Source organism: Paroedura picta, chromosome 8, assembly GCF_049243985.1.
Source record: "Paroedura picta isolate Pp20150507F chromosome 8, Ppicta_v3.0, whole genome shotgun sequence".
Lineage (NCBI taxonomy): Eukaryota > Metazoa > Chordata > Lepidosauria > Squamata > Gekkonidae > Paroedura > Paroedura picta.
The window spans coordinates 20,735,326-20,749,232 of NC_135376.1; the positions used below are offsets into that span (position 1 = coordinate 20,735,326).

At 46.4% G+C, this 13,907-nt stretch overlaps 1 protein-coding gene across 8 annotated transcripts in view; it reads right to left on the reverse strand.

Moving 5' to 3' along the window:
* The window catches only part of LEKR1 (leucine, glutamate and lysine rich 1), a 102,044-nt gene that overhangs the window by 40,059 nt on the left and 48,078 nt on the right, over positions 1-13,907 (reverse strand). For 7 of the 8 annotated variants that reach the window (XM_077348608.1, XM_077348610.1, XM_077348604.1 and 4 more), the window contains 3 exons: positions 8,782-8,859; positions 7,672-7,875; positions 489-570 (listed from right to left, as the gene is read on the reverse strand). In XM_077348608.1, the coding sequence (XP_077204723.1) occupies positions 489-570; positions 7,672-7,875; positions 8,782-8,859 (364 nt within the window). The remainder of the gene's footprint in view (positions 1-488; positions 571-7,671; positions 7,876-8,781; positions 8,860-13,907) is intronic. The other variant, XM_077348607.1, reaches the window with a different exon arrangement.

The window sequence follows — 13,907 nt, forward strand, 5'->3', positions numbered from 1 at the left end:
TCTGTACATGTGTAGTGAGTCCATGCTTTTTATATAGGTTCAGTGGTTTCCCTCCTACCTTTTTTCCCGAGATTCCTTAATTATTTAGCCTCACCCACAATCTGAGAACAACAACTGCAGTCATTCTGACTTATTTCCCCTGTTGCCATTACAGATTATATTAACAGCATAAATTTATGGGATGGGAAAGAACCTGCTTGTTTCTCAGGTGCATTTCCTGGAAATAGGCCTATCCAAAATCTTGTTCTGGAACAGACTCATTAGCTAGAGATGAGGGACAATTAATCAAAAGATGTGTTGCCATTCCAGATTTCACTCTTACCAAAGCTGATGACTTTCTATTGACTATCCTTAATTTAATACAAATAATTCTGAAACATAGCAGAACAGAAGCCGTTAAGAAACTGCTGCTGGACGCATTTGCCTGGCTACTGACTGAAGCGAAAGAAAACAAATAAACACAGTGATGACTGGAAATGTATTATTACCTTTTCCTGCCAGTTCTGTTCCTTCATCACTTTCTGCCTTAATGTTTCCTGTAGCTGGTCTGTTCTGTTCTGATGGGACTCCCTAAACATAACAAATAGCCATGAACAACATACAGCCAACATATTTCATTCATGGGGGAAGGGACTACTGCTGAGAACTGAGCTACATTTGTGGTTCTGAAACTTGAGAAACCTACAGAGAGATGTTTGGATTTAGGTTGTTTCATGGATTCCATGACCCCTCTACTTCTCCCCCCCCCACCACCACCACCAGTGCCTCACCACTCACCACAGCGTTCCTTTTGTAACTGGAAGGGACGGTGATTAACTGGAGGGCCCACCTGCTCTTTCACCTTCTTTTCATTGCCTTTCAGCCACTTGTCCAGGTGTAAGGCAAAGTGTGGCCATCTCCGAGCCCTTTTCAAAGCACATATGGCAGGTCACACATGTCCCAGGTTGGGGGCCTCAGACACTGACCTGAACATTTCAGGCCAGCTACTATCACTGCCTACGCTGGCAGGTGGCATCTTAAAAGCAAGCAGATCCCTCTTCTCCATTCATTCTCGAAAGACAGTGGGAGACAGCCTGCTGACCCTGTGCAGTATCCTAATGGACACTCAATGGTCTGTAGACCCCAGCTTGAGGAATACTGTCTTAGATCATGAGAGTTCTTCTTCAGCTTGTAATTCACCTACAGTGAGTGGATTCAGATAGGGCTGACTCGGACCATTTAAAGCAGTGGTCCCCAACCTGCGGGCCGCGGCCCGGTGCCGGGCCGCAAAGGCCATGGCGCCGGGCCGCGGCTCCCTCTCCCCGCCCCCCCCCCCCCCCGCAGTAAAAAACTTCCCAGGCCGCAAGCTTGCGGCCCGGGAAGCTACTTACTGCGGGAGGCGGGGAGAGGGAAACAGGGCCGGGCCGCGCCCGTGCAGGCCGCGCCGGCTCGGCCCGATCCGCGGGCGCGGCCCGCGGGTGCGGCCCGATCTGCGGGCGCGGCCGGGCGCGGCTCGCGGGTGCGGCCGGCGGGCGCGGCCGGGCGCGGCTCGCGGGTGCGGCCGGCGGGCGCGGCCGGGCGCGGCCCGCGGGTGCGGCAGGCGGGCGCGGCCGGGCGCGGCCCGCAGGCGCGGCCCGAAGCGTGGGCGTGGCCCGCGCGGGCGCGGTCCCTGCGGGCGCGGCCTGATGCCCTGCCGGTCCCCAGCCTAAAAAAGGTTGGGGACCACTGATTTAAAGTACAGGGATGGATGAATCAGTTAGGATAAGCTGAAAAGTACCTGATTCAGGTATTTATCATATCCAAGTGGAATCACCCACCCCTGTTCTTTGAACGGTCCAAATCAGCATTATTCGGTCACAGCATTATTGCCCGTGTGAATATTAAAGTCAATGGGATACTTTGCCTATTCGACAATTCTGTGGTCTGGGTGGGGGTTTGAGATAGAAGCACCCAATTTGCAGTGTAACTGTGGATGCCCCTCCACAAAAGAACCCCCAGGTTCCAAAAAGACTGGATCTAAGGAGGTGGCTCCATCCGACCTCCACTGTTTCCTCTGAAGGTCAGAGATTACAATGACACCAAATCAATTCGGCCAAACTCGAAACTCCAGATCCAAATCTGCAATTCGAGTGATTTGGATTCAGTTGAATGGATCCAACATGAATCCAAAAAGTAAGGAATTCTTTGTCTGTGCCCATCCCTAGTCAGGGCTTGCTGTCCTCTTTTTCATTGCTTTTGCTTGCTGTGATTGCATTGCATGAAGTAACCCTGCTCGGGACTGCATGTTCCACATTAGTTTTCTATATGGATAAATTTCACTTGTTGGTGAAGATGTTCAGTTCACAAATGACCACCAAAAATTGGTGCAACAAATAAAAAGAGAACCAATGATTAATTTCCAATACAGGTGGTCATTTTCTTCCATTTTAAAATTAGAACCCAAAACGAATGCATGACATTTTGTCTGATGGATGCCAGCTGTCATTCAGAACCAGGGACAGTCATGATGCAAGAGGGAAGAGTGCCTTTAGCCCTGGGCCAAGGATCCGCTGGCTCGACATGATCAAAGCCGATACAGGGATGACCATGAACCAACTAAAAGAAAAAGTCAGAGACAGGGGCGCATGGCGAAGACTTTCCTATAGAATCGCTGAGGGCCAGACACGACTCAACGGATGACATCATCATCATCATCATCATCATCATCATCATCATCATCATCACATGTTTAGCATAGCAACTTGATGCTCTTGATGCTCAAGTTTTGCAACTTGATGCTCTTTTTTCGATGCCTTGTTTTATTTAAACGGGTTGTCATCTTAACTTGTATTATGACTGCAGACCTCAAAAAGCTGGATATGGCCCAAGCCTCTCTGGACATCTCAGAAGATAGTTTAGCACATAGAGCTGTAGTCCTGTGACGATTCTGGTATATGGAGAGACTGCAGTTCTGGTTCCAATCTCACTTCAGCTGCGCAGTCACAAGACAGCCATATAGCACTCTACTGTTTCTGCTCACCCCCTCCCCTATTTACTATGTATGAAAAATAACAATACTGTGCTATGTTTCGGGCTGTTTTAGGCATTACTGATACAATCTGAAGTGTCTTGAAGCCTGATGCAACTGCTAAATATTATCAACATCAAGGGTTTGCCAAGTTCAATCCTGTCTGGGCACCTGATCAATCGATTGTGGAACTACAGCACGGACTCAGATGAACAACCTGTAGGCCACTGTAGGATGGACTGATGCTTTTCATCCTGCTATGCAGACCACAGTATTACTGCGTGGCCATTCTGGCAGGGTGCATTTCAAGCAAGGACAGGGAATTCCAACCACTAGCATACACCCATCAGATAAAGTGGGACACTCTGCACAGAAGGTCAATGGTGTGGCTGTGCCTACAAAGCACAACCCACAGGGCAGAACTTTATTATCCACTACACCAAGCTACCACACCCAGATCTGGCCATGCGACTGAGCCCTGATTTCAACATCTTCAGCGTTCCTGCTTCACTGTGTTCACAAGGCACGTAGGCCAGGTGCCAGCATGCCCAACCTCAATTAGTTCAAAGTAAGTAGTAATTTGGATACAATTTATCTCTTGTACTAATACCTCTCAGAGGCAATCTGTCATGTCAGGAACAAGGAAATGTTTATTGTTTAGAATTGGGAGCACTCTGTGACTTGCAGTTTTCTGGGTGTGTTACTCTGGGGGAGGTTTCCTCTGATGTAAAGGAAACAGGTGAGATTTGGAAAGGCAAGGTCTAATGAAAATGCCATTAAAAACATAAGAACCGCCCTGCTGGATCAGACCAGTGGTCCGTCTAGTCTAGCATCCTGTCTCACACAGTGGCCAACCAGTTCCTCTGGAGGTCCAACAACAAGGCACAGAGACTGAGACCTTCCCTGATGTTTCCCCTTGGCCCTGGTCTTCCAAGAGCCACCAATAATAATAGCAGCTCATAGGCCTGACCTGAATGAATCTGTCTAAGCCCTTTTTAAAGGTGGCTGGAAACAACACTGGAAAAATGCAGGCCGGCTTCTCAGGGCATAGAGATACAAGAAGGGAAGTTAATCCCGTAATGCACAGGACCCTAGAGAGAACAAGGCATGTGATGATTCCATCTACCTGTCTCTTTATCCCGTCCTTCCTCCAAGGAGCTTGAGGCGGCATACATAAGTCTCTCTTCCCCATTTAATATCTCACAACAATCCTGGAAGAGAATGTCTGGCCCAAAGTTACTGGACAGTAACCTTCAGGAAAGAGTGAGTCTCTAACCCAGCCTTTCTCAGCCAGGGTTTCTGGACAGCCCTGGAAGGGTTTCCTGAATAGGTAGGAGTTAATTAATTTTGTACATATTTTTGTATATGTTAAACATTTATCGGGTGATATATATGGTCATATCAATCGACTCACCATCTCCCAAAATGGCCAATGACGGGCCTGGAGGCGGTAGGAAAGGGAGGGGCCGCAGGTGGGTGTGTACACAGCTATGCCTCCCAAGCCTATTCTGCATGATTGTGTCACTTCTGGGGTTTCTGGAACCCTGAAGAATGTTTCAGGGGTTTCTCAACAGTGAAGATGTTGAGAAAGGCTGCTCCAGCCACTCCACAGCGGCTACATTTCTTCAAATGCGAAAGCAGAGGGAGAGAGGGAAGGAGTGCATTAGCTCTTGACTCTTGACTGATCACACCAGTCCCTCCCCTCTTCTCCTGATGTGCCTTTGTGCCTAACCCTGTCCTCATCACAGGGACACGGGTACAGTTTCCATTCATGTTCTGGTGGTCATGGGTAGGTGAGGGAGAGGGCCAGCCCAACTGGGGACACACCTTCTCTTCATGTGCTGTTTCTCTGGGTCACGTCATATGAAGAAGGCTATCCCTCCTGAATGGAGATCTTTGCCTCTGTGACTACAATAGAGAGGTCATCTGGAACTACTGTACTCAGGGAACCCATTCCTATTTTGTCCCACTAAAGGCTTCTTATCAAAGATAATACAAAATCTCCTTATGTGCAAAGAGGAAAGAGTGAATTTTGGCCTGTATTTTGGTGCAAATTGGTCCCAACAATGATGCCTCCTTTAATTAAATGATTACTTATTTCAACTGGGAAGCTTATTGGTAAATCAACCTTAACTAAAAACCTTCCTTAGAACTGAACACCCTGCAGATTAATCATAAATATCACAAGAACAAACTTGTGATTCTAAATTAGATGTGCTCTGTGGCAGATGAGCCAAGCCACAGTTTCCAGCGCCTGACCTGAACGGGGCTCTATGTAGAAGGAACTTAGCATGTCACATGCAGCTTCCTCAGTAAGGAAAGGATCTGCACCTGCTGAACTTCTTACAATTAAGTATCACTGAAAGAAGAGCTTCAGAGTAGGAGCTGGCAAAATGTCATTCACAACTTCAGCTTGAATGTCTTCATTTCTAAGGGCTCAAATTCAGACAACTTTTTCCTCAAAAGTCTTGACGTGTTTAGAATGGATCTGAAAGTGTCCGGGGTTCTCCCCCCGCCCCCCCCCCCCCATTCCACGTAGCATGAATCCAGCAGAAAGCAATCTATGAGACACAAGAAGAAAGGACCACAGTTGTCACTTGGGGAAAGTGCTCAGAGCACTGCCGTTAATTAAATGCTAAGATCTGGTGCCAATGTTAACAGTTTCCCAGAAGAAGACACACTGCCTTGGAATGCATAATCTACTGGGAGGCTTCCTCGTAAGTATTCCTCCGTGAAGGCAAAAGGGTTCTGTTGAAATCAGCCTTGCAGATGACTATCTGAAGAATGTTAATTGCTTTCTGCATGTAGCACACCATATTCCCTCATTCAAGAAAACTCCTAATGGCCTCAGTGTGAGAAAAATTAAGGCTCAGTCGTCTCTGTGCAGACGCTGCTTGTGGATGTGGAAGCTTCAGTACACACATGGGAGCTCCCTTTCCTGCCAGAGCAATGTTAGGGACAACCCTTCTACATACTACATCAACACAACACAACTGTATGGAGACATTAACTTTAACCCAGACAGCTGGGAAAAAACAAGCACGTTCTAACATGGCAGCTCTTGAGAGCTTACCCAAAGAATTCTATTGCTTATTATTCGCATGCACCATCAGAACTTCATAAGACCAAAATGGAGGCACCTGCAGCCTTGGTCTGTAAATAGGTTCAGGTGGGTAACCGTGTTGGTCTGCAGCAGCAGATCAAAGTCTGAGTCCAGTGGCACCCTGAAGAGCAACACAGTTTAATTCTGGGTATGAGCTTTTGTGTGCATATATTATGATCAGGTAACGATAAGGGTGACGTGTGCCTGTACACGAAAGCTCATGCCCAGAATTAAACTTTGTTGGTCTTCAAGTTGCCACGGGACTCTAACTTTGCCCTTTTGTTTGTAAATCTCATTTCAAATGCTATTTTACCACTTACCAGAAAGTTCCCCTCACAGGACAGCATGTTTAAAACAGGCAGGAGAAAAACTGTATCAATGGTTGGCTTTTGGAAACAAAATAGGAGATGAACGCAATTGTCATAAGAGATCAGCATATAGGACAAGACAGAACAGAACAGAATGATACTGGCTCACTGTTCAAGTTGCAAAAGCCCCTAGTTCAACTCTCATATTAGAAGAAGGAGAAGAAGAAGAAGAAGAAGAAGAAGAAGAAGAAGAAGAAGAAGAAGAGTTAGTTCTTATATGCCGCTTTTCTCTACCCGAAGGAGGCTCAAAGCAGCATACAATCGCCTTCCCTTTCCTCTCCCCACAACAGACACCCTGTGGGGTGGGTGAGGCTGAGAGAGCCCTGATATCACTGCTCGGTCAGAACAGTTTTATCAGTGCTGTGGCGAGCCAAGGTCACCCAGCTGGATGCATGTGGGGGAGCGCAGAATTGAATCCGGCTCACCAGGTTAGAAGTCTGCACTCCTAACCACTACAGCAGGTGGTGAACTTTCTCATGTTCTCATGTTCTCAGCATGCCGGTCAGCAATATGGGAACAGCAGTATTGACCCGCCTGATAGGGCTGTGGTGGGAAGCCAATGAAGTGGAGAAAGGCAATGCCCAAGGAGATGAAGCTGCTCATTCTTGCGGGTGGCCGTTGCAAAGGAGGTGGTACAGAACCCACTGTGATGCCACAGCTACAACAGCCCCACAGTGCATACTGCAGCTCCCAATGCAGGCTCTGCTGACTATTCAGCGAACAATGAGCTTAACACAATGCTCCTTACCTCTGCTATCTTCCAGCAACATTGGCTGGGAATGATGTCTCTCCCTAGATCTCCATTCAAGAGGGATAGCATTTCTGTCTGCCCCACTTCCCTGGCACTGCTACAGATCGCAGTTTCTTGCGATTAAAGTCTTATTAAAGGCTTATTGCTACTGATTCCAACCACTGAGATTTGGGCCAGGTGCAATTAAATTTGCGTGGAACTTAACTTTCTCTAAATCCAACCACTCTCATTTCTGCTGTATTGTTGAATATTGTTTCTCCCTTATTATGTTAAAATATCGCTCCTTTCACCACGTAATCATATGCTGTGCTTCCTAATGTGAAGAACCACAAAACGTCAACTTGCAGGGGACAAAAAAGTCAACTTGCAGGGGACTTTCAGTTCGATGACATTCTCAGAAAGAAAATCCTGGGCAGAACATCCTGTCCTGTAATGCTACGCATGACAAGTCATTTCTGATTACCTTTCTTGCTTAAGCGTTACCACTTCTTCCTCTCGCTGCCTGAGATGATTCTTAATTGTTTCCAGTTCACTCTCCAAGCGGCTGGTTCTTCTTCTCAGGCCTTCTTCCTCCCTTTCTTTCTCGGCCACCTCTTCCTGTAAACGTTTGCATACTTTTTGGCAGGCGAGCAAGGACTGCTCTTGCTCTCTCAGAGTATTAGTAAATCTAAAAAGGGGGTGGGGGAGAAGAAACAAAACCAAATGTCACAAGTGAAACAACCAGAAACATACATAACATCTTTGTTTCATGCGGGCCTTCCAGTAAATAAGAACATTATGCAAAGAGTGTGTCTGTATTTAAACAATGTAGTTTCAGTATCTACTGAAGCATGATCCAGATGAAGGATACGAAAGGGTAACAGGAACAAAATTTGGGTATTATGGTCATTATTGTGATCTTTTATACGATACTTGAAAAAAAAATAATAATAAAGGTTGAATCTTGTGTGGTCTGAACACAGTTGCGCTTGAGGAATGGACATTTCCTGCTTCCCCCTTCACTCTATAACAGGGGTAGTCAAACCGCGGCCCTCCCAATGTCCATGGACTACAATTCCCATGAGCCCCTGCCAGCGAATGCTGGCAGAGGCTCATGGGAATTGTAGTCCATGGACAGCTGGAGGGCTGCATTTCGACTACCCCTGCTCTATAATCTGCTGTGTTCCTTCAAGTCTTGCTCCCCGGGTTCGGTGGCACCCCAGATACAGGGTGAGGGGCCAGGTGGAGCTTTGCTGTGTGTGTGGAGTGGGCAGGGCAGGAAACCTTGAAAGCCATGGGGTCCACCCCTGCAGCATTTTACCAAAGTCAGAAAAGACAGACCCTGCTGGCAGGCTTGCTGTCTGTAAGAGATAGAAATGGGAAGAAAAGGAAGATGACACAATTAGAGCAGGAGATGATGTGGGAATTAAAAAACAAACAAACAGACAATCCAAACACAAGAACAGATAACAAGGGGAAACAATGACCGAGAGGGTAAGCAGAACAGCTGTTTAAAAAAGAAGGATGCAATGTTAAACATTTTTAACAGTATCGCTGCATTTGTCTCCTAATTATAACCAATGGAAACCTGTACCGAGATTCTGATTTTCCAATATCGGATTCCAGTTTTCGAAGTTCACTTTGATAGTCCTGGCCTTCTTTGGATGCCTTTCTAGAAAACAAAATTTCATATCACTGAGCTTTCTGCCGATAAAATCGCTATAAACTGCTCATGTAGTGACAGGCTTCCTGGAGAGGCACAGTGTAAATTTAAAAAATAAATAAATACACTTCCTTTGGCAACATTTTAGCACACTCTCAAAGTATTTGTTTTATCCTGCAGCAACATCCACGTCTATCCACTTTTTTTTTGCTATTAAGCTTTAAAAGAATGTTAAAAACTGTACTTTCCCCTCTCTGTATCTGCAACTAGAATGCAAACAAATTGTATACCATTCTCAAACTAGCCCTTTCCCCACTCTGTTTATGTATCGGCTCTGCAGCACAATTGATTGAATTCCACATCATTTTCACAGTTATAAGGACCAGGTAAATTGCTGGCAATTCTCCTTTACCCCCTCTCCCAGTGCAAAAAGGGTATGGGAATGGATGGGTACATTTTTCCACTGGTGGGAAAGGAAGGGGAGGGTCTCTCTAACTACCCAAAAAGGCCATGCTGGGGATTGCTTTAGGATGCTTTGGGCTGATCCTGCGTTGAGCAGGGGGTTGGACTAGATGGCCTGTATGGCCCCTTCCAACTCTATGATTCTGTGATTCTGTGACTGCAAGTACAAAAGCCATATTGGATGTGGGCTCCAGTTGTGAGGGTGAGGCTGAGCAAAAAGGCTGACTGGAACCGACCTATAGCGTACGAGCAGTGAGGCGACCTGCCCTCACTGTTGGCAAAGGAAAATCTGTATGGCTGCCGTTTTGTCCTGAATATTCTCTTTGGTGAAAGGTGAGCGAAACAGAAATGCAAAGGAACTGAAAAGTGTCGCTAAACAGAAGGGGCTGAAAAACAAAGTTGCACTGACCTTTAACTATCGTTCCTTGTGTGTGTAGTATCTTCTGTGGAGGCACACATGGGTTCTGTGCCTGAGCAGGCCTGCCGCCACAGAAGTTTTTGCAGCTAAGAGCCTCCAGGGGCGCTGTGTGCCAGAGTCAGTTCATTCTTGACCAGGAACCATGTGCTTCCATGCAGCAGCGCCCCCTCCCCACCTTTAGTACACGGAGCATGCAGCTGGGCAGGAGAAAGGCATGTGTGCCTACTGTTCTGGATCTGAATCCCACAGGACCTGACGCACCAGTAGACCAGTGGAGAGGCTCTACCTCTCCATCGAAGATCAAAACCGGAGATGATCTTGGATCTGGGGATGCAGTTCTAAGATTCTCTTGACGAGCTGGAAGAGGCTCAGGAGTGTGAACTGGAAGGAACCCACTGCTGAGATGCAAATTTGTGTCTCTCTTTATCTTGAGCTTGGTTTTCTCCCTCTTAATTGGTGACTTCAATGAAGCACGATGAGCTTGAGGGGAACATGACCCACTGTGACATGGTTCCAGGAGGCAGAGTTGATCTCATTGATTCTGAGATAAGGCAACAGATGATTTATCCAGAGCCAATTTGGATGAAAGCTCTGAGGCTTCAAGGGCTTTCCCCCACAAGGCTGACTTCAGCTTTGATGGCCTAGTCCCTTGGGCTTTGAGGGTGAAGCATTGGTAGGCCTTCCAGGTGTTGTGTTCTTCAGCCAAACAGAACAGATAGAGGTCATGCTCATTAGTCTGGGTCATCTTCACTCCACAATGGGTGCATTGTTTGAAAAAGAGCTTTCCGAGCCATTAGATTGTGGAAGCCAAAACCACCCCAGCCAATTGGAAACTTCTGGCTCTGACGCACAACGCCCCTGGAGACTCTCAGCTGTAAAAACTTCCCCATGGCAAGCCTACTCATGCACAGCCCCTCTGTGTGTTTGCACAGAAGATGATGAAACAAAGGAAACAAGACTCAGAAATAAAACTTTGATAGAAAATAGTTTAGGATATACTCTCTAGCAGAGATCTGATGGATATCCAGCTTATACTTAATGAAAGGATATTGGCAAATCCCCTTGAGGGAGAAGAACTAAAAAACCCTGTAGCTCAACACAAATGACCAGAGAGCTGATAGCATATTTGGGAGCTGAGGTCCCCCTTCTTCCAACCGAAGTGCCACTGCTAAGGCCATTGGTAGTGGAGCAGCCATGCATCCCTTGATGATGCTTCAATCCAGCACAATTGAGAATTCTCTCCACAAGAAACATTTTGTATGGGACTTTCTGTTAGACTCTGATATCTGTGAGCTCCTCTGAGAGCCAACGTACCATCGTAAAGCAGGGTTAAAATAAAAATAAATAAGAATCCACCAATTGTTCTGTCAAAGACTGAAAGCTCATTGTGCATCCAAGTGAATTCCCATGTGTACAGATTAACTGCTAACTGTGTTAGCAAATGGGGTCATTCTAGACAGGTACACCAGTAACTCTAAACTGTACAAACAAATAAAGCTTTCTTACACTGTGTCAAGCCATTGGCCCTGTACTGTCTGCCATTTAGGCAGACGGAAAGCTCCAAAACAGCGATAGCCGCCACCATCTCATTAAATCAGTATAATAAGGAAACATACCTTTTGTAGAATAAATAAATAATGTCTCACACATATATATTGAATTACTGTTTTTCAAATGTATGCAGATGCTGTTGCGATTAATAAAATACAAATTCACCGAAGAGCATTATTGAATGCTCATGTATTTTCTCAATCAATGGAACCTAACAGTATAACTGCTATCATATTGGGGTCTGCAAAAACAAACGGCATTACAAAAGATTTCTTGTATATGAAAAGGTTGGGAACCAGTATTCTAGAGCATGGCTTTCTGCATGGACTTTCCATGGAACTCATCTCTGAATTTTCTTCCTTTTTTACCATCAAGTTGCAGCCACCTTATAGCAACCCTAGTGGGTTTTCAAGAGATGTTCAGAGGTTGTTGGCCACTGATTGCTTCTGTGAAGCCCAAGACTCCTTGGAGGCCACCTCTAGAGCTGTTGATGTGCCCCATAAAAGGTCCCAAACCTGTGGATGTTCCCCTTGTGGTTTAAGATCACATACATTGTACAAAGGTAAAATTCTTGAGATCAGGGCCCTGCCGGAACTTCCACAATCCCGCAGGGCCTGCAAAAAGGAGCTCTTCTACCAGGCATTTGCTTGAGGCCGACTGACCCATAACATCTACAGGGTCCCCCACCCCCACGCCCCAGACTGAGAGGCTGAACCTACCAAGGGTAAGTCAAAGTTACTGTTGTCGAAATACTGTTCTAGTTGGTATGTTATTGTTGTTATATTGCTATATTGATACTGATACTGTTCCATGTAAATGTTCCAAAATGTTTTCTGTAAACCACCCAGAGCTGTAGGGAAGGGCAGTATAAAAAATCTAAATAAATAAATAAACAAATTCTTTTAGAGACCAGTGCCTACATATGCTGAGGTCCAGAAGGTTCCCAACGAATAAAGCAGGCTGAAGATAGAATCAGATCTTTACTTTGAAATACAGGTCAAGAACAGCAAGAGGCTCTCGGAGAGCTGCAGGTTTTCATTCACACAGACATACCTGCCATACCTTAACCTAGCGATCCCCAACCTGTGGGCCGTGGACCACATGTGGTCCTTCGACTAATTGGAGGTGGGCCCCGAAGGACACCTTCTCCCCCCCCCCCGGCCCTTTACTTCATCCCCCCCGGCCCTTTACAACACACTTCGGGTGTCATTGTCTCCCATCACTCCCAGATGGGACTATCTCGTTGCAGAGAAACAAGCTCAGGGTTCCCATTGATTTGTCATTGTCATGAGTTAAAATTTCCATGAAAATAAAATGTTCCTTATGTTCATTGTTGTGGCGTGTCTGTATCTTATTTGGAAGGGATGTTTAAACATTACCATAACGATCAAAGAGCGTTAGGGCAGTGGTTGAGAGTAGAGGAGTAAACTACCCCCCCCCTCAGGGCCTCAGTAAAAGGCGTTGTTGAGTGGTCCCCGGCGTTGAGTGGTCCCCGGTGATAAAAAGGCTGGGGACCACTGCCTTAACCCTAGACCAGAGATAGTCAAACTGTGGCCTTCCATATGTCCATGGACTACAATTCCCATGAGACCCTGCCAGCGAACGCTGGCAGGAGCTCATGGGAATTGTAGTCTGTGGACATATGGAGGGCCGCAGTTTGACTACCCCTGCCCTAGACAATGTAACACATAAGCAATAAAAGCATACGATCAAGGGAGCCAAATGAAAACAGGCAATGAACATGGTGAGAGGGTTCTGAGTGGGAGGACAGTGAGGCAGGTGGAGACTGGGGCCAGCTCCAGACTTCTGAGGGCCATCTGTTCAAACTACACAGGGGAAGTAGTGGGATGGTCCAACGTCCTGGGTTTCTGGTGGGTGGGGTCTAAATTTATACTGTGAATATAATGGAAGGTGAGCAGCAAGTGGCCTTCATAGCCAGGACTGGCCTGGAGCCAAAACTTTGGAATCTTACTGGCCAATTTGATTCTGTCTGATGAGGAAAATTACAGATGCAAAAGTGACACGGCTGAGGATGAGCAACTGGAATGAACTAGGCACTGGCTGTTCCAGAGGATGGACCAAGATGGGATGGTCGTATCCTGGGAAAACAACAGGCTTACAACAGGAGTGGCTGCTGATTAGATCCTTCCATGGATTAAGAGCATGTTATCATAGCTAATAATTGAGACATTGTCTGGATTTTTGAGTAGGGAAGGGGCTCATTCAAGGAACTCCCATGTATAACTAGTCAGGCTGCTTTTGAAGTTACATCAGCAGTCCTTGTCACATGCCCCAATAGCCACCTCCTCACTCCTTTCCTTGTGGGTTCCAAGCCCTTCTCTTTTGCAGCAAATTATAGTGGCTTTACATTCAAACCTACAAGCTATAGTTTGTGCAGTTGGAGGACAGGCACACAAGCCCAGCTCTGGTGTGGACTTATATCTGAACCATGTCATTGCTTTTAGAAAAAAAATCTTTCCAGTATAAGAGAAAAGCAACAACAGAGGGACGGAGGAGCAAAAAGGGGATGCTACAGAAGATTCTGCTATGCCGTGTGCCAGGAATTTGGCTTCAGGAGATAGTGAGAACCCATCTGTTTTGCATACAGAAAGCCCCAGGCTCAATC